A 20,982-nucleotide genomic window follows, 5' to 3' on the forward strand; every position below is an offset into this window, starting at 1 on the left:
TTCCGACTCGTGCCCTGCCGAGTCTCTCCCCCATCCCACCGGAGGGGGGGTGAGGGAGCGGCTGCGGGGGGTTAAACCACGACACTGCTTTTTCTCAGGTCCAGAGCAGCTCAGGAAAGATTGAAGCCTGATGATGTGGGGGAACACAAACAGGCGTGTAGGTGAGGAAGGAACTTCAGCACCAGCAGGTCTTTCCCAGGCTTACCGCACTGCCCGTTCGCCTGCCTCCTCCAGTCCACGCAGACCCCGTGGAGGCCGCACAAGGCCGCGTACGTCTGCACGCTCTGGCACTGGGTGCTGGGGTGCCGCTCTGAGCACCCGCTGGCCACACACGCCTCGTGGTAGGGCTGTGGGGGGACCACGCCGTGGCACTCGGTCAGGTTCCTTTGCAAAGCAAGGAGACAGACACGGCATTTCACTTCCTTGGGCTAGGTCCAGGGAAGAATTCAACTCAGAACCAAACCCATCCCCACCCAAAGGAAGCCTCAAGGTAGAGTTACAACTACAAATTGCTCTGATAGGCAATATGCCCACAGAGCTTAATCAAGAATGAACTTTACCTCCCATTCTTTACAATGCTTTGAAAGGAAGCAATTTTATGTTGGACTGATACCTGCAAAGAAAAGTCTCCTGCACAGCTCATAGCTATAATTCTATATGCTGACATTTTTATGTCAGCATGTTTGACAATCCTGGTTTAAACCACAAAATTATTTTAAAAACAGACACACACATTTGCTTATTATATTCCGACTGTGTTCCTTTTCATCCAGAGCTTTCAGATACTGAATTATAGCTAGTTCCTAGTTGGCTTCTCCAGAACCGATAGGCAGAGGGAGTGCCAAGCAGGAGACACTATTAAGGGAGGACTGATTTTGATGATGCAGCTGAAAAATATCTGCCAAGCTCAGGAACATTCACACATCAGTTCACTGCTCAGTTTTTCAGGGTACGCTAGGCTTCATATTTTCATCATGTCCTATAAGCAGTTCACCCAAGTCATGTAGTGAAGCACAAAATTATCTTGTGGACTTATTTTTCTGGCACTTTTGGGAGTTGTCTTACCAGATGATTTTACACAGATCGGAAGGCTCACAGTGCTGATGATATTCAATCTCAGCTGGTTCTGAGACACCTGGATTACAGTGTCTGTTGGTAGGATCTGGGGCTTTCCAATCTAATGCCATCTCTTTGAAGGACTCGATAACCTCACCATTCCTCTTCATAGCATCATCAGACTTCTGGTTGGTGCAGGTACCTGATAGCAATATAAAAGCAAAGTGACAGTTCAAGGACAGTTGATGCTGGTGAAGCTGCTTTTAGAGAAAACCTGGAGGAAAGTTCTACTCCTCGTCGAAGGTAACAACACATGGGGTCCTGGATGAGCTCACAAGAAGTGTGTGTAGGGAGCGAAGGCTAAAAGAAATTATTTGTCAGTTACTTATGAAAACCAGAGTTGATGTGTTGATTGATGCACTTCTCCTGGTGGCTAAAGCAACTGAGATGGCTCTGTCTAGCCCAGGACTCTCCAGATTTTGTACTTTCCCATATTGAGTAGATATGATCAAGAGGAAGGGCTTAGAAAGAGCCTATCTCCATCCACCATCAGACTGTGAACAGAACGAAAGGAAGCGACTCAAAACTCTGTCTCCTGACAGTGTCTTTCTACCAAATAGAGATAAATTTGTTAAAATTTGTGAGAAATAGAAATCAGTAGAGTTGCAAGCATTTAGGGATGTTTACAAGGGGACAAGGGAAAGAAGGAGGAAAATCTATTGCATTCATTACTGTCAGCTGATGAGGACACTCACCACACAGTCCCATGGTATTGTTATAAAACTTTCTGAAAGGGAGTTTTATGTAAAATGCCAGTCGACTGTAGGAGACATAAACTTCTAATTCAGGTATTTCAACTATGACGTAAAGGCCAGAACTGGTTATCCTGATACCGTTCTTGGAAATGTCTGGAACAACTTTCTTATCATTAAACAAAATCTAAAAAGAAAAGAAACAAAAGGTCTCTATGGACATCCTTCTGTTGAGTAAGGTATATGGTTTGTGCAACTGGAAAGCAGAGCAGCACAAATTCAGACCTCAGGTGCACCAAATGAAGCCTGTCAAAGGCAGTCATTTAAGCAGTTCTCTATGATTCCTTTTTAATATGTTGTAATTTATATTTGAATACTCGTGTCAGGAAGAAAAACACAACTTTCAATTATGTGATCATTTCCCAAGTTTTTAGAATATACAAATTTTTGTTGACACAAAAGAAAAGAGAGAGAGAGATAGAAAGCAGTGTAATTGCATTTCCTACCCATTCCAGTTTTTACAAGCTTCATCCTTTGTCGTGACAGGACATTTGGCAGTACAGTAATGTAACTACATCAGAATAATATGGTGAATTCATTTTAACACAATACTTTACCAAGTTCTTTTCTTTTCCGTGTTCCATTGCTTGTGTCAGAATAACAACAGAGTTGGAGTGAAAAATGAGAAGGGACATTGAACAAATTGCCCCATCAATGGCACCGCAGTAGTAGTTGTCTATGTGAATCCAGAAGTTGTGAGAGTTGGGATGAACTGACTTCACAAGGACATAGGTGCAGTTTTCTTTAAAATGATAATATGTTCCATCAAAAGTCACATAATGTTCATTTCCCCATCCACTGCAAATACCTGGAAGACAGAGTGACGGACTTCAGGTTTGGCTTCTGAACTTCCTGTAAGTACAAGCTGGTTTTAACTCTTTCACTCGCATTCAGTGAGAGCTGAAATAACCAGTTTGGTAGAGAAAAATTAGCCTAGCAAGGACAATCTTATCTGCCCCTAACAGCCAATGTTTTAGATGGGACTTCTGTTGCATTACATCCCACCCCACTGAATTAATATGAACATAATATAGATGTTGACCACATAGACTTATCTCTCTTGAGGCCCAGATGAACGTAACATAAATTTCAGGAATCCTCCTGCTGCAGTACTTACACTGACACTCGAAGACTTCACAGCAACCAGTTTCATCGTAGTGTTTTGTGAATGGGAAACCATTGACACAGAGTTTCCGTTGCTGAGGAGGGCAAGTCATGCTGGACAGTTTAATATTGTTTCCTTCTCCCAGGCAAGTGGCAATTTGGCAGTTTCCAAAGTTCCATGTTTCATTAAACTATTGACGGGTTGAAAAAGAAGAGGAGAGGCACATAACAAAGTAATGTAACAAAATCTTTAAAATCACACACAGCAACTATGCTCCATTCAGTTAATGGTCTAGCGTGGCATTATTTGCTATCTACTCTTTCTCTGGAAACCAAGCAATACGAAACATATAGCAATCAACAGAGCCTTGATACCTACTTCTACATCATTTTGTACAGGACTCAATATTAAGGTCCTGACCACTTCTGATGATGGGACACTGCCAGATGTGGTTTCCTAGCTTTTGTTCAGCTTAGGTAGCTCTGCCCACGTACAATCATTTAGATGTTTCAGGTGAACAGAATAATCTTCAACTTATTCCCTCAATTATTTGGGGGCTTCTGGTATACTTCTAAATCATCTAATTCAGCCACACCTCCAGTCCAGATGTAGTGGTGGTCACCAGCATCAGAGGAGAACACCAAATCTTGGCTGCAGGCAATGCTGTAGCTGAAGAAACACATCTTCTTCTTTCAAGTCTCTCACCTTTCTGGGAGGAATGAGCCCAAAACAATCGCTCACAGGAGTCCCCGTGGAAGCAGGAACTAGGCTTGTTGCACTGGGAGCAGATGTTGGTGGACAGGTTTCGGAGTCTGGATCACAGATCTTGAGGGCCTCAGTCTGACCAATTTTACACTCTGTCCAAATTAGTTCAATCTGACACGATGCATTGCAAACGGAGTAAGCACAATGACCTGGTATATTCACTGGCAGAGAAACATTTTCTCCTGCAAGGCCAAAACCTGACTGTTAGTGCTGGACTGTGCATGAAACTGGTAACTCTCAGGCCTATGCGTCGCAGATCAGCCACAGGCTCAGCCCTGCATTTAACTAGCTGGGTCTCCCTGTACCCGATGGCCATGCCCAGTCTGTCTGCAACGCCTTGAATTCAGTGACTGAACCAGAGCTCAATTCATGCAAATGGCGAAGGTTGAGGGAGGGCCACAGGCGGCTAATCTGAAATACTGCTCTTACCTACATTAGCGGGAACTGAAAATGAGTACAAGAGGAGAAAATACTGAATACATCACGGAGTGCATCTGGTCTTCACAAAGACCAGGAGATAGGTGGTTCAGGGGCTACTAAGAGATGAAGAAGAGTCTTCCCTCCTCTGTTTTTGGAATATGACTGTGGATTACAAGCCCGTGTTCAGCAGTTTGGGATTCGGGGTTTGTGCTGGAGTCCACTGAAGTTAGCATCTGGTATAAGCTTCCTTACACCAGGGATATCCAAACCAGGACAAAGTTATAGGATATGGGAGAGTTGTAGTTCTGAAGGTGTTAACAGTTCAAAGATGTAACAACCTAACAGCCTGTGGTAATGCGTAACTGCAGCAGGCTGAATGAGCTCTTGCTGAAGCACCTTTATCTAACAGTACATCTTCCCACATCAATGGTGCAGAAAAAAATTTGCTTGGTTTCTCACCCATTTGTATCAATTGTCCCTTGTCATTGCAGAAGCAGGGAGTGGCTACCATTGACGATGGAGATGCAGATGTTACAGGTTGCATAGGTGGTTCTGCAGGAAATTAAATCAATTAATATTCAAATCCTCTGCTACTTTACTTTCAAGTCCTATGGCATCTATTACATTCTCTACAATCACAAAAAGAGGAAAAAAAAATCATTTTTATACCCCCACCACATTCTGTACATGTACACACTAAACCCATCCTCTCTGTATTTATATACACTCTCTCTATTACACTGTATGCTACTAGAATAATACACACACAGTCCCACTTGTAGTTAGTTTTTTTCTGTATAGAATATAATATACTGCCCTTCTACTGTCGCTTATTCACTCCAATTTAAGGTTTCTTTGAACTTTTTAATCCTGCAGGACTTCACCTGACTTTGGAGAGGTGATTTCCAGTGGCACTCCATTTTGTGTTTTAATGCCTTGTTGCAAAGCATCTGTTGGTTGAAATACAGACAGATCATTTAGACATTTTACTATGCCACCTACACTCTGCTTTCAACAGTCCTTCCTTTCCTAGCTATTAAGCCATTATACTCCTTATTTCACTTGTTAACACATTTAGTAAATACCAAACACATGGGCTCACCATCAAGTCTTTAGCTCTTCCACTCACTTGAGTAGAGAAGCTAACTTTTAGTTTTCCTTTGTATAATTTGCTACCAAGATAATAGATATTTTTTTAGTCACTTATTTTTCTTTGCTGTAATCATGTGGCAAAATTCCACCTTTTCCTTATTTCTTTTTACTTCCTGTCTTCTGTTCGTTCACATCCCCTTCACCCTGCAACTTCCCTTTTGGGAAGGGAGTAAACTGGTAGGCAGCTTTATTTTCTTGCTCCAGTGACCCATTTGAGACTGACTTATTCCAATGCAGAAAACAGTACAATAAGAACGATAGTGTGATATAGGTAATGAGAAGGAGAAAAACAAGGTTTAGAAGTATGAAATACTGAGACTAACACCAGAGTGCCAACTGTGGTATGCCCAATGTTATTGTAAAAGCTGTATCGAAAAATGGCCGAACGTTTCTATTCTTTCTTTACCCCATTGACAGCAAGAAACTATAAAAATTACACTTTTGGTCCCCACCATGAGACCCACAAGCTCCGACCCCTCATTCCTGAACCTTCAACTGCCTTAAATTCTGTGCTTATCCTAGACATGCAGTAGGAGTCTTTTTCCAAGACGGAGGAATCTTATTACCATTACAGACTTTCATAAAATCACTACCAAACCTCTTATAAATCTAGTACCTTGTGCTGGTGCGGATGGTGTTCTGCAAGGGACGAATGTTTTAATGATCACTCCGTTAGGGCCGCAGACAGCATCACCGCACTCGGTCCCATATACTTGGCTGTATACAGTTTCGTTGAAGGTGTAGGTCTTTCCATTGTAGCAGCAAAGGCAATCTGAAGCACCAAAAGAGCAAACGCCATGGTAACAGGGGACACTTGTAATAGAAATACAAATGAAAAGAAAACCAAACTCTGGATTTACTCTTCTGTAGCTCATATCAACAAACATGAATTACCTGGCTGAAAAACTTTCTCAGTTTCTAGTTGAGAAGTTTCTAGTTGGCACTGGGAGTCTACCTTATTTATGTAAAGTGGGTTGGATTTTTGTCGTTGCTGATGTTTCTTGGAGTCAGCATGCACAGAGGAATTACTGGCTGGTGAAAGCATCAGAACTGGCACTGTCCTCACCCAGCATGGAGCACAGGTGCATTCCCTCTTGGCAGGGAACGTGAACTGGGATTAGTGCCTTGCGGAGTGTTAAAACACTGGCTCAGAAGGTGTTGCACAGCCATTTCCACCCACTAGTGAGGAACATGCAGTGGTAAACAATTTCATTCAAATATCTGAGAAGCTCTCCAATTTTTGGAGAATGTACATTCAGGAATCCAAGGGAATATATCTACTACTGTAACATCAGCAAAACTGAAGATGTATTGTCTACTGGGTCACCCTGTATTTTAGAATGTGGTTTATCCCAGATATGGGAATGAATGGTGCCATACCTTAAGCAGGTACGTCCTTTGGGCACACAAACATGTCTCTCATAAGCTAGTTGTCTAGGCTTATTATGAAATTAGTGGACAGAAAATAGCACCTCTACAAGACGTGCCATGTTCTAGAAGTGCTCATTAAAACAGGTACCACGAGAGGCCTGCTTCAGACTACTTTCTGTCTGTCCTCACTGAGTACCAAGGAAGTGTAAACGTGGAGAAGTGGTATTTACCCGGGTGAGACGAATCCCACATTTCACGCCTCTCTCCTTCCTCCCTATGATTATCCTTTAGACAGTTCTTCAGGTCAAAGGCTGTGTTTTGCTTATCAAAGTATATCTGCACTGCTGCACATTGAACTAGCTAGCTGGAATCCTATAACCAATACGCCTGCAGCAACATGTGATGTTGGGTTGTTTCAGTCCTATCATCACTCAATGAATGATGAGGGTGGTGAAAAGTTACCTTTGGAGTCTTCAGTACATAGTTTCTCTTCAGGATCGCTGAAGATAAAGAGAAAAGGAGAAGACTTGTTTTATTGACTTGAATCAGTATGTGGAATAACAATGTCTGCAATGCTATCTACTTTTACATGAAAGCCTACTCCTGGAGGACTTAATGATAATTGCCACTGCCTATGGACATAAACCAAACATTGCCTAGCTTGTCCTTTCCAGTCCTATTCTACCTCTCTCACCATCAACTGACCTACCATGAAGTGCAGTTGGGGAGGGAGACGCACTCCCTGCTCTCCTCATCAAAATATGGCTTGTCAGGACTACACTCCGGGTAACAGCCTGGAAAGTTAAAGTAAACAAAGCATTCTTAGTCTGCTTCACATAGATCCAGGGAAAAAAACATAAATACCTCTATCAGATGCAGATTTGATCCCAAAATGAATGTGATCCCAGTATGCATGTTCTTTATACTACCAATTATTTTTCCACGTCCTCTTTTTCCCTCTCTCCCAATAGTTTTAATTAACTGTTTGTCAACAAATAATTATTCTTTGCAAATTTAGACTGAATGACCTTTTATCTCTCCCTAGATTTAAAAGCAACAGGCAAATTATGCAATGAATGGCACCATCACATGGAGAATTAGCCTAGGCGAGGCATGGTCAATGAGTTTCTGGGGCAAATGGGATAGCCTTTCAGCAACCTTGATGCTTAAGACATTTAAAACCAGACAAATAGCTTCACCTCCCATCAACCGCATCAAAGTCAAGCAAGAATTACCTTCTAAACTGTACAGCAAGTTCCCACACTTCCCTTGTGGATTCCTGCAGGTCTTTAGACAAGGGGCTCCACAGGGTTTATAGAACCACTCATGTTTGTCAGGTGGATTGTAATAATCACAAAACACAGCTGGAACAGAAGAATAAAAAAACCTCCAAGTCTCAGACACCGGGCAGGGGTTATTTTCTAAATCTTGTAAACAAGAGCTTGTTAAGTCACGCATGCACAGCGATGTCAGAATTCTGCTCTTCTTTACCTCCCACGTGCCTGAGCGCAGGGAGCCCTGCTTTTCTGCGTGCATTTTCAGTGCAATACTTACGGCAAATGGCAGGCGTTCTCCAGTCAATACAGACACCAGCTCTGCTACAGCTTCTTGAATAAGCAGCAACTGAGGTACAAAAGCACTCACAGTCTCCCACACTGTCACAGCCACAGAAGTCAGAAATACAAGATTCATAATATGGTATTGGGTTCACCTATCAAAATACCAACAGACCTGTTACCACAGATGTACCTGCTGCACTGTGCTTTAATGGGAGAAAGGGCTCTGGACTTCTACCGTCCACTGGCAGTTTCTTTGGCACAACCAGGCTGAGTCTGTGACAGACTGGGATTGTCATGAAGGGGCTATGATATTTTACAACAGGTATTTTTCTATTTTCACCTGCCTGGTAGAATTGGACTCTAAATCTTCTCTTTCTCATGTGTGCGATACTGGCATTTACGCTCAAAATGTCTTTCCAGTGTAATTTCTGCAGGACTGAGCTATCTTGCTCTGGGTTAGCACAACTATATAGTGTGTGCTATTGAGTATAAAGAGAGTATACTGAGTATATTGAGTATACTGGGTATAAAGGGAAATCCTATTTCCACTGAAATTCACGTCTCTCGTGTTTCAACCTGTGCCAACATGAACTAACCAAGGAAATTAAGCCAAGTTTGCTTTTAAAATGGCTTATTAAACTACACTGAAGCTTTGTATAGACATTCTCATTAGGAATTAGTAGCCTTGTTTCTGCTTAGATTAATTCAATTTGTGTCTAAAATAAACCAAATAGTTAATCTCTTTAGGTAATTTGAATAAACTTTCCCAAGGATCCCCATACAAACACTAACTTATCTCTAGATTTTACAAACTGATACCTAACTTTTTACTTCTGGTGGCCAACTATTATCCTCTTTGTCTTCAGTTGCTCAAAACAGGCGCTGCTGTTTCCTCAGTACTGTGCAACAGGATTGAACTGGCATAGCTGTCAAGTGAGGTTTTGAGGGATGTAGCCCTTGTACTCGAGGATGCTGTGTAATAGCCTTTAATAGTAAAAATTACGTGCTGCGTAATAGCAACAAATACCTAGTGTGAAACTACTGAGGATGAGAGAACAGGATTACCTTACTGTGACAGGCTTCAAAGATGTTGCTCTTAATGATGCTGCAGTGCTTCTGTCCCAGGACAGACCTGAAAGGCTGATCGGCACACAGGTCCGTCATGTTTATATTTGAGCAGGTGCTTGTTATTTTCCAGCTATTTCCAAACTCCTGGATGCTCATCTCCACAGACTGCCCTCTGGTTGTGAAGTCATTCCGTGAGCGGCCATCGAAGTCCCCACAGAGGCCACAGACTTTTCCCTGGGTAATTTGCGTAGGCACAGTAAATGGTTTGGTTATTTTGAGCACAGCCCACTGACAGAAATAAACTATAGAACAAGCCAAGGCAAAATAGCTGCAAATCTGTTAGAAAAAGCTGGACTTCAAGTGACAAGATCACTCCAATACTGCAAAGTGTCTGGCTTTGCTTCTAGCTCCAAATATTCTGGAGCGTTTCATACTGACTGAACAATGAAATAAAACACAAGACATGGCCTGCTTGCTTCTTCTCATCCACTGAACCGAACACTTTTCCAAGCCCTGCTTTTCAAACTGGGGCTCCAGTTCTGGATGCATAACTTTGAGTTTGAAATCATAACTCTCAGTCCATCCCATACCTACCTGGAAAGATGGTGCCACGTGAACAACAACAGTAGTCTTCTGGTCCCACATGAAGTTCATCCCTTGATTTGTTTCAATCACAATATAACCTCCTCTGAGATCCACTTTGTAATTCTTCTCAGCTCCCGGATCAGTGGCTATCTCCTGAATTCTTCCTTCCAAGAGCCTGATTTCACTGCTCTACAAGGAACAGATACGTTGCATGGAAAGAAATCAAATAGAAAACTTAGTGTAACAGCACTGGTATTCTGCCTCCTGTCCCTCATCTCATTTTTCTGTAGTCTTTACACTACGTCTTGGTCTATCGCCAGACATGTGAGCCACAGACAGGACCCACTGTGTTCAATGGGAAACATCTGCTCTTGCATGACAAGCCTTACCTCATGGCCACAGAAATTGTCCTCATTCTAGATGAAATCTGTTCTGCTGGCACAGCAGCTCCCGAGTGCACGGGCAATTGGGCATGCTAGAACACACCTTGCCACGCTGCTTTGTTTCACCATCCCCTCACCCCCCACTATGGGAGAAATCTCATTTGTGTACACTTTGGGGAAACACTAAGCCTGAGCTGGAGGGAAGAAACTCTTCCCTCTGTAGTTACATCTGTCCTGTGCTCAAACCATGGTACAGAAACATGATCCTCTAAAAACTTTACCATCACTCCTCTACCACGAACGTCACAGATGCAAATACACACACACACATGCACATACACAGAGTGCTGTTGACTCCCTGCACCTATCCCCTCACCTGCAGAAGCGTCCAGCCCTGTTAACACCAAATACTTAAACCTTTCCCGGCTTACCTGCATCTGCTTTCTGGCTGTTTGACCCCCATAGGTACTCTCTAACAGCAACTGAGTTGAAATGTAAGGGGATACTACACAAACTGCTACAAAATCAAGACTACAGCTCCTCAGTTATAACCAATTCTAGACAAACCTCAAAAATCAGTGTGATCTTCAGGGAGCAGATGGAGAGTGATTTCCCACAAGCGTTGTTCTGAATTACAATTCGGAAGGTGCCAGCATCCATGTTATTGGGGCAAAAATCCTTAGAAAAATAATGTTGTATTAGATCTTTTCAGGCAACTAGACCAGTCTTAAACATTTTCAGGAGCTCTAAATGAATGACACTCCAATCTGACTTCTACTATTTTGTTACTTCTTTATTCACCAAAACTCTGGGTATTTTAGAAGAATCTGGTGGCAGCTGACCTGGTGGCAGGTTCATACTTGACCAGGAATTTCAAAAAGAAAAGCTAAGGACAAAACTGAGCTTTTCATAGCACCAGTCCTGCATAGCCAAAAAGGTAAAAATATTTTTTCCTAAAATTAGCAAAACCAACTGTAATTTGGGGATGACAAAATGTCTCATTGAGTACTGTCTTGTTACGTGCAATTATTATACAGGAGGCTCACACGTCAACCTCTACGTGCTTCTGTCACAACGAAAATACTGTCAGTCTTGGATGGCTGAGAGAAACGCTTAGCTTTTCAACACCACACCAATTCCTCTCCCTTGCAGATGCTGGAATAACATCAGGAAAGGGCTGTCCAGCCCCCTAATCGTTTAGGATCACACAGTGCCCTCTTGTGTCACTCCTGAGGGTTAATTGCTTTGCTTTTATATGGAAAATCTCACTGTATCTGCTCTAGGTTCAAAAGAAGGGGAGTAGGCTCTGCTCACCAGTGTTGCCTATTTTGCATGGGATAGCCCTTTAATTACTCTGACTGAACCCTACAGCGTAAGCTGTGAAAAGCATATGGACAGGAAAGTGAAAAAAATTGATACCTGAGCTAGGATATAGTCACAGTCTCCCAGGAAATCAAACTTCTCCCCATCAAAGCTCATGTAATGCCCGTTTCCATACACAGTGCAGGTTCCCTTGCAGGGATTGTCCGTGCAGTTCCACTGCCTTTTGTTACAGGTGCTGGGAGGTGAAATGCAAAGAATCACAATCTTCGTACGAAACGTGGTTTTTCCTTAACCCCAAACAGGGGGAGAGGAATTGGAAGGTTGTCTGTTGCAGTACTTCAGAGAAAGCAATCATCTGTCACTCTTCCAGGCTTGCCCTCTCAACTCTTCTGAGACCATGCCATGAGATGGCTTACTAATCAGAAGGTTCATGTTCACTACCAAGACACATTTGAACTTTGCCTATTTTTATTCTATTTTTTCCTTCAAATATCTTTTAAATCATTAAGTCCTGGCAGCAGACAGTGGGGATTTGGGAGGTAAATTCAAGGTGAAGAACTAAGTATTTCAACCATTTCTGAATATTAATCTGTGTGGTGCCATGTGGTCAGTTCTGTTCCTGGCTTCGGTGGTGTGATCCAATATTATCCCTGTCTTCCCTTGTGTATTGGGTCTGGCTGAGATGGAGTTAATTTTCCCCATAGCAGTCCTGTATACTGGTAGCTAGAAAGGTGTGATACCACACCAGTGTTTTGGGTACTGCTGAGCAGTGCTGCACAGCATCCAGGCTGTCTCTCCAACATTCCCCCCTCACCAGTAAGCTGGGAGTGGGCAAGATCTTGGGAGGGGACATAGGCAGGACAGCTGACCCCCACTGACCCAAGGGATATTCCATACCATATGACGTCTACTCAGCAATAAAAGCTAAGAGAAAGGAGGAAAAGGGGGGCATTCATTATTATGACATTTGTCTTCCCGAGCAACGGCTATGTGTACTGAAGCCCTCCTTCCCAGGAAGTGGCTGGACACCGCCTGCTGATGGGGAGGAGAATAAATCTTTTGTTTGCCTTTGCTTCCGCGCACGGCCTTTGCTTTTGCTTTATTAAGCTGCCTTTATCTTGACCCATGGGTTTTTTCCATCTTATTTCCCCCGACCCCGTCCTGCTGAGGAGGGGAGTGATAGAGTGGCTTGGTGGGCACCTGGCGTCCAGCCAAGGTCAACCCACCACACCTGGACAGACTCCCCCTACAGTTCAGGGGGATCAAGACAGAAAATTTTAGTTGTTATACCCTTGACACAGACACTGCAATTTTTTCTCATGTGTGTCCTGTTCTCATAAGAAAACAAAGCCCTCACTGCAATAAAACCATTTAATGGCCTCTGTGATACCAACAACTCCTTATCAGGGTTTGGCTTCACATGTTAAACTTGGTTGCTTGTACCAGCAGTGATCAGACCAAAGTGGTTTTAACTCTTATTTTCCGTGCATCCTCTTGGCAGGACTATACATCTCATCCTCACTAAATAATGGATCATAATGATCGGTAATAACATGATCAGTAATAACAGTGAAGTCTATGGCAGAGTTATACGAGCAATTGGAGCAACTAGAGCATTCATTTATCTTATTTGAGAACTACGCACCCGGAAGCACTGCAAGTAACTGGAAGATCATTGCAATTCCTCCCTCCTCTAAATTCAATCCTTTCCTGGGGTTCAGCTGCACCCAACAGACACAGACTCAATTCTCCCTTGTAGAGTGACCAGCCACAGACCAACCTGGATGACGCTGGCACTTTTAAAGCTGGTGTGGAAGCAGTTTGCAGAAAAGGATGGAAATAATTTGACAGAAGATCTTGATACTTGTTCTCCCCAAGTGCAGGCTCGTGCAGCGTGTTGCAGAGAGGAAATGTTTCCCCTTTAATTTTTACTAGAAGCCTGATGGCTCTAACGATGAAGAGGAATGCTTCAAAACACATCCTGCCCCATGAGCGCACTATGCACTGACAATTTTAACAGCTTTTGTTACAAACCAAGGCTCCCTGGAATAACATACCATGTGTTGCAGTCCACTTTGATGGTTTCCCCAGGTTTATAAAAGTGTCCTCCATGGACACATGGGCATTGATCTTTGGGAATACATCCTCCACTGCCATCCAATACTAGCCCATCGGGACACATGCAGCCAGAAACACATTCTGTGACATACTGCGTATATAAAGATACAATACAAGGCAACTCGTTAATGCACAGAAAGTACAGGGAACCAGTAGAGGTGCTAGCTCTGGATGCCAGACTTCTGGATTTTTTTTAAAATCCCATTAATGTAAGTTAGTGACAATCAAACTACAAGTACCACAGCTACGTGGGTAGCTATAGCTGCTGTGTTATCAGTAAAGTAGTTGGTCTGTGAACAGTGTAACATTGTTGTTAAGGACAATCCTACATGCATAGTCATGTTGTCCCATGCTCCCACTAGGAGATGAAGTCCTTACACAGTGCATGTCCTGCGTCTTACAACTTTTCTGACACTCTGATCCAATCGCACCGGGACCCGCAGAGCTGCAGTTGAAGTAATACATAGGAGCTGGGCAATCTATAGGAGGAAGAAAACATTTTAGGAAGGTAATTTGTGAAAGCAATAAGGATGCCAAGGATGCCATCAGCAATTGTAAAACAGAGCGGAGCATTTCAGAGGGCAGCATGTGTCTCTCGTTTACAGTTTCTATTAGCTTTTGCTTCTGCCCACCAACAGTGAGGAGAGAAGAAGGCAGATAACTTCTAAGCTTTGGGAAATACCTTCATCTTTTAAAGAATTCAGCAAGTCTGGTGACATTTTTACAAGGACATTGCCAATAACCAGCACATTTCAGGGAGAAGGCAAAAATGTGCAGAATACTAAAATGTTACAGAAAGTGAGAGATACCACGGAAAAATGTTATAAATATTAGCTGACACCATAATGCCATTATTTAACAAAATCTCACCTTTTACCAGGACAGTTTCTCCAATGCAGTCTAATCTTCCTTGAACGCATTTGCTAAAGAGATTCCATAAAATGAAACACATCAGCTCCTTGCACATTTCTCTCTCACCAGAGAGAAAGGCACTGCAAAGCTTCACTAGTCACACAAATAACAAATTCCTATCAAAATGAATATTTGGTACAGCTATCAGGTTGACAGATATGAATTACCATCCCCAGAAGGAAGATTAAGACACCCAGCTCTTAAATACTCGTCCTTCATCTGCCACTGGTTTACTGTGTGTTTTCCCTAAATCAAGTTTTTCCTAAGCATCTAATTTTCACTCTGTAGATAAGACTAATACTTTCTTAAATAAGAGACCTCTTAAATTACTAAATGCATCTGTGTTTACAGAATAGTCTAGAATCCTCAGAAAAATATATGGGAGTTGGAAGAAAGAGAGAGAGAATGTGTAGACGTCTAAAGATACAAAGAAATTGTTTGCATAAAACAGCCTTCCCCTGGTATTTGTTTGCATTGCTGCCCTGAACTGGTTGAAAATGAGAAAACGACAGTTTTTCACTGTAGATGCAAATTAATTATGTTATTTTTAGTATTTCCCCCAAAATTTCTCTCTCTCTCTCTCTCTTTTTTTAAAAAACTCAGTTTAAAAACTGAGATTTTGGGTTTTTTTCCTGGACCTTTTTTATTTCTTAAGTAGTCTGCAGGATGGTGTGTTGGAGGGTGGTTTTTACTTTGCTTTTTCATTTCAAAGCCAGAAACTCCCCCAAGCCCCCTGTCTTCTAGAAAACTTGCTCGCACTATATATGGATATTTTTTACACAACAATGAACTTTGCATAGAGACAGATTGCAAACATTACTCTACTTAACATATTTTCAGGTTCTTGTGTGCTAGCAGGAATATAGGATCTTAACCTTTGCTGTGGCTGCACTTCTTGCCAGGGGAATATTTGCTTTGGTACAATCTAGGAGAAATTTGTCATTATTCCTTGTGATAAAACGACACCATTCAGGGATTAGAGCAGGGACTTCCCCAGTAAGCCCTGATGTCCCCCAGGTCCGCAGCCTTTGCATCATCAGAGCAGCTTACCACAGGAGTTTGTCCTCTTGGAAGGAGTTGCCAGGCTGAACAATCTTGCCTTTGTAGTAGCAGGGACAGTCATCTGGAGTTACACATTCCTCCTCGTCATTGAGGTAGGTCCCGTCAGGGCAACCACAGCCCTCCATAGGAGCCATCTGAACTTTACACAGCGGATCAGGTTCATCCAGCGAGCGGCAAGACTGGTTACAGTACTTCACGCTATAGTTATAAACCATAGTCTCAGGACACTCCTCAGAGGGATCTTTGCAAGAGAAATAAAATGGATGTATGGCCTTCTCTGTCCAATCATCACTCATGCTGTTAATGCAGCTTTCTGCACGTTGGTAGCCGTAAATGTGCTTTTCTCAAACCAGAAGACCTTGTCTCCCAGTGGTCTGGGGCAAGTGTGCTCACATAACCTAAACTACGTGAGACTGAATACTGAAATGCTCAGCAGGGTGTATCTTGACTGAATAAGGGAATCAGTATAATTTTGTAATTTGTACAATTTACATTTCTATCTTACACCAAGAACTGAAACCAGTAACTTCTGACTTGTCCTTGTAGTTAAAAATTAATTTTCTGTCCTTTACTAATGATTTCTTTGGCTGGGAACAATTTAAGAAATGAGCATATTTTGTAAGGTATAAATTTTGACGTTAAATGGGCAGTGCCAAGGAACTCCGCTAATCAAAGAAAGTGTGTTTGAATTCTCATAGATGTCTTGAGGAAAACTCTTGTTGTCATCCTCTGGGGAAATGAGAAACAACAGTTTCTAAGACCTCTGGGTGGACCAAACAGTTAAATAGCAAAATCTAAAGAGCTTAACTGACCCTGTAAGACAATGGAAAGCTGGTTAATTTTCACAGGCTACCAAGAAACACCACCTTCAAAACTCTGCCATAAAGTCTGCAGTAGTGATCCATAGGGATGACATCAAATTTTGTCAGGAAATATCACCCGCATTAAGGCTGTGGTTTTCAAGAAGGCCTGGCATCCAGATTCCTCTGAAATTTAGTGAGAACTGGGGATCTGGTCATCTTGGACGTCGTTCTAACTCACATCCACAGATTTAACCCCACAGCCATTTTTCAGATACGCACAGATGTACAGGAAGGCACAGGGGAGTTGTTCGTGGGCAATTGGGCTAATCAACTTTGCAGCAATGTTATCACCATATCAGCAATAGGTTCCGTGCTTAAACAAAGCTCTGTATGGTTTTCCAGTCGATGACTATAGTACGCTTTCTTAGATTAGTTAGCGTGCTAGGTTTATGTACACATTCAAAACCACTACCTCCACCAACAAAAACCAGTTGGTTTCCTGGTCTCAGCTGGAGCAGATATGACATCCCGTGTATAAATTGGGCAGGCCATATTCTCCTACTTTATAGGCATGCTATGAAGATGCAGCAACTGGTATTTATAAATCAAAATAGGCCAAATAAGAAAGATATTAATAAAGATGTTGAACAAGAGTTTACATCAGATTTACCTGAATGGGTGTCTCAATTATAAGCTCAATATTATTAATGCAAAAAAATAATGTGTTTACTTTCTCCCTTTAATTTTTCATAGAGGAAGAAGATCAATTTTGGTAAAGCCGGGTCTGGTAAGAAAAAGGTTATTTGATTATAGTACTCACGATCACAGATCTGTAATCTTAGATTACATACATCACAGCTGGAGGCGTGAGTGCAGAGAACATGAGCATACCAAAGATAGCGTCAAGCTAGCTTGCACAAGAAAAACAGTGCCATGACTTAGCAGAGGCTACTAACCCCAGTGGTCTTCTGGGTAACCAGTAACTCAAGTAATGGTTCATGCGTCCTCTAAAGATTGTGCCACATACGCGCACTATCAACAGTCAGCTAGTCGGGTTTACTTACTTCATACGCTCTACTGACTGCAATGTAGACATCCCCTTAGGGTATAACCTGCCGTGGGTGCTGTCTGCAGCCCGGCACAGCTGGACACAGCTGCAGGATCTGGAAGCTTCTTTCCAACCCCCGCAATGGGACAGACCACTGAGAGTGACTGTTCTGGCCCATTTATTCTTTCACTCATGAATTGCGCAACCGTCAATCTTATCACAGGCATGTTCCCGAAAGATTATTTCTTCTGAAATAAGGCTTAAAATGATTGTGCTGATTAAGCCATTAGCATTTTTTTCCCAAGGTTACTGCACTGTTTGAATCAATATTACCTACTGTGCCATGAGTCCACAGATTTCATTCTAACCCATGCTGCAAACCAGTCTCACTTTGGCATAAAAAATGTCAGTAATTCTATTTGATAACAAAGCTTTCGGTAAACAGGGACTGTGTCTAGTACATAAATCTGCATGATTCTAGGATAATTTGCTGTGGACTACACTGTGTTCCCTTTGAATTATTTCAGCACAAGTTTGTTAAATTGTTCTTACTGCAATTTTGAATGCCTTCCACAAAGCACCATACCGGTTACATTGTTTGTCTCTATTAAATATCCCAGCTAACCTCTAAGTCAGGCAATTAAATAGATCATAGCTGCATCAAAGCTGCATGATGTTATGTTTTCTAATCACATGTGTTATTAGTCAAGAAACCCATACAGCTATTTTCATGTTGATATAGGCAAATTTCACTTGAACTATCTGATCGTCAATGGAACAATGGAAATGTTGGAGTAAAATTTGGAAGCTGGGACTTGTGAGTTTTATTCTCAGCTCTGATACCATCTCGTAATAAATTCTCGCAGTGCCAAAGAGAAATATGTGCATATGTGGACTCCGAACCCAGGATTTAGTAACAATGTGTATGTTCAAGAAACTTTTATTCATTTGTTAGATGGACCTGAGCTGAAAATGCCTTTAAACGCTTTCACATTATCAGATATCACCGATATATATTTGTTAAAAAACATTACTGTTTTACTGTAACGTGGAAAAATGCAGTTAATGAGAGCGATACCATTTGTATGGGCAATGTCTGAGAGAGGGCTGAGACGAACTGCAAAAAAGGTATCAGAATTAAAATACATGGGGAGGCCCATGTGTTCAAAACTAACGTAATTGCAACTCCTTGTTGTGATTTGATTAATACACCTTATACTCTTTTGCTTCTCCGAGTACTGAATTCACCTAATATTTTACACAAGGAACAGGCATCATAAGAGCATGAAGTGGACAGGAACTGATTTTGGCAGACAGAATTTTTTGCAGAATATCTGCTTACTCTATTTTTCAAAGACCCACTAACTTGGTGACCAAGCACACAAGACACTGACTGCCACAGACTGGGCTCTCCTGAAGCAGTTCCCCCATATCCCTACCCAAGGTATTTTTTTAGGATGCGTACCACAGATGCCCTGCCTCCAGCCCTTCAGGGACACGCCTGCTGCAGCACAGTCTCGGGAGTAAGTAGAGAGCACGCTACACAGAGCAACTTCACTCTTCTCAGCATTACAGGTGTCATACATACATTTCTAGGAGACAGAAAAGAACATGGTTATTATTATGCCCAGCTCACAGAAGAAACAGGGAAACATATAGCAATTCAAAAAGCAGTCAACGAATGTATTTTTGAAAAAGTATTATTACCGATGAAACTTAGTTTGTAATATCTCTAAGAGAAAATGTATGCTAATGAAATGCAAACCTGAGAAATAGGAAATCAATTACAGTCATGTAACTGCAATGACGTTATGTCTAACACTCATGAATAAGAAGAATTATAAGGGCACCTATAGTTCATTAAAGCACTAAGAAATGTCTATACCAGCCTCCCATGAGGATGTACAAATCTAGGGCATGTCAAAATACGTCATTTGAAAATATACAGAATTGAAAATATTGCACGGCGATGGCTGGCACTTGTGTGCCTATCATCTAGTGTGTAGATAAGATACCCCCAACTAAATGACAGGTGCATAACAGAAGATGGTTTAATAGGGAATCATATGTAATGACATCTAAAGAACTAGTTAGGGAAGTATAAAGGGGATTTAAAGCTCAAGTTCTTTTAACCGGGTGCCTGGACAGAAGAACCCAGACACAGCCAGTCACTGAAGAGCAGTGGAGTCAGACTGCATAGATGGTGACTTATCCTGGCATTACTGATACCGTGGAAAATGTTTCCATGACTCATGGTTTAAAATCTGATGAGATCAGCAGGAGTAACAGACATATCCATAAGAAACTGGTTATTACTTTTCCTTAATTGAAAATTGCAAATTCCTATTTTACTTATAGTTAACATAAATTCTCAAGCAGACATATTTTCTGAGGGAGACTTGGGCGTATAAGCCATATTTTTAAAGGTACCTGAAGACATACTAGATTTTAGGCAAAATTTCAGGCTCAGGTATTTTCTCAGTAAATTATATCACACACACCCCCTACATGAATTTTCTGCGTTTTTGCAGAAACTTCTTTACTATTCACATAAATGCAACAACTCTAACACAGCCGACTTCCTCAACAGCATTATAGAGCTGTACACCAAGAGTACTCATGGGCAGCTTCTTGCATTCTAAATACTAGGAGACTAACATGGTTCCACAGTAATAAATTGGATATAAATGATGTAAATATAGTATATATTCTCCCCCTAGACGTGGATTTTAAACCAAGTCAGAGGGAATCTATGGGGCTGAAAAAACTCTCAATTCAATTCCACACAGAAACACTGATTTGGCTTTTCAATGAGTGAACAGTTTTCAAGAACAATAAACCCATCTTTTCCTATTTTGCTTCTGGATCATGCAACAGAACTGTCAGTGATGGTAGTCACTTAATATTTTCAGGGCTGCAGCCAAAAAAGCCCATCGTATCTTCCATAAACTCTCGTTTTGTTATTTTTCTCATCAGCATCAGTGAATTTCTCTGCAAACAGGCATTACTGTAAGCTGTTTCACTCCCCTAGGCCAGACTACCTTCATGGCAGATCAGTCTCTGGACTAGATTAAACCACCCATTTAGACCAGTGCCTTACCTTGATGTACACAGAAGGGTCTACAGCAGAATGGCAGGCAGCAAACACACTGCTTGTATTAGACAGAAGAGCACACCAATGCTGGGCAAATTTTTCTGAAGTGGGAAAAAAATACCATTGTCCATAGTCACTTAAACCACATTACTATCTGAATCAATATTCTTATCAGGTATCACACAGAACTAGAATGTCCTGAAGTGTTCAGATAATGCCAGAAGGAAATACGGGGCAATAACATACCGAGGTGATAAGCATAGCTAGATGGGTGACCAGCCATCTCCCTAAAAGCAAGGTTTCACCTTCCAAGTACTAACGTTATTACTGTGGCTGGATTTGCAGA

General features: G+C 41.9%; 1 protein-coding gene across 1 annotated transcript in view; it reads right to left on the reverse strand.

Annotated features, from left to right (window-relative positions):
* LOC104079441 (mucin-5B) overlaps positions 1–20,982 on the reverse strand; it is a 45,421-nt gene that overhangs the window by 9,759 nt on the left and 14,680 nt on the right. Inside the window, exons 14-35 of the mRNA XM_009581479.1 lie at positions 20,643–20,737; positions 19,008–19,134; positions 15,680–15,932; positions 14,588–14,640; positions 14,096–14,196; positions 13,657–13,808; positions 11,696–11,834; positions 10,844–10,954; positions 9,903–10,082; positions 9,306–9,542; positions 8,236–8,392; positions 7,917–8,045; positions 7,391–7,475; positions 7,144–7,181; positions 5,927–6,082; positions 4,618–4,710; positions 3,679–3,920; positions 2,986–3,163; positions 2,426–2,676; positions 1,812–1,995; positions 1,066–1,258; positions 206–384 (exon numbers count right to left, since the gene is read on the reverse strand). Coding sequence (XP_009579774.1) covers positions 206–384; positions 1,066–1,258; positions 1,812–1,995; positions 2,426–2,676; positions 2,986–3,163; positions 3,679–3,920; positions 4,618–4,710; positions 5,927–6,082; positions 7,144–7,181; positions 7,391–7,475; positions 7,917–8,045; positions 8,236–8,392; positions 9,306–9,542; positions 9,903–10,082; positions 10,844–10,954; positions 11,696–11,834; positions 13,657–13,808; positions 14,096–14,196; positions 14,588–14,640; positions 15,680–15,932; positions 19,008–19,134; positions 20,643–20,737 — 3,333 coding nt within the window. The remainder of the gene's footprint in view (positions 1–205; positions 385–1,065; positions 1,259–1,811; positions 1,996–2,425; positions 2,677–2,985; positions 3,164–3,678; positions 3,921–4,617; positions 4,711–5,926; positions 6,083–7,143; positions 7,182–7,390; positions 7,476–7,916; positions 8,046–8,235; positions 8,393–9,305; positions 9,543–9,902; positions 10,083–10,843; positions 10,955–11,695; positions 11,835–13,656; positions 13,809–14,095; positions 14,197–14,587; positions 14,641–15,679; positions 15,933–19,007; positions 19,135–20,642; positions 20,738–20,982) is intronic.

This window comes from Fulmarus glacialis, unplaced genomic scaffold (assembly GCF_000690835.1).
Source record: "Fulmarus glacialis isolate BGI_N327 unplaced genomic scaffold, ASM69083v1 scaffold8607, whole genome shotgun sequence".
NCBI classification, from domain to species: domain Eukaryota; kingdom Metazoa; phylum Chordata; class Aves; order Procellariiformes; family Procellariidae; genus Fulmarus; species Fulmarus glacialis.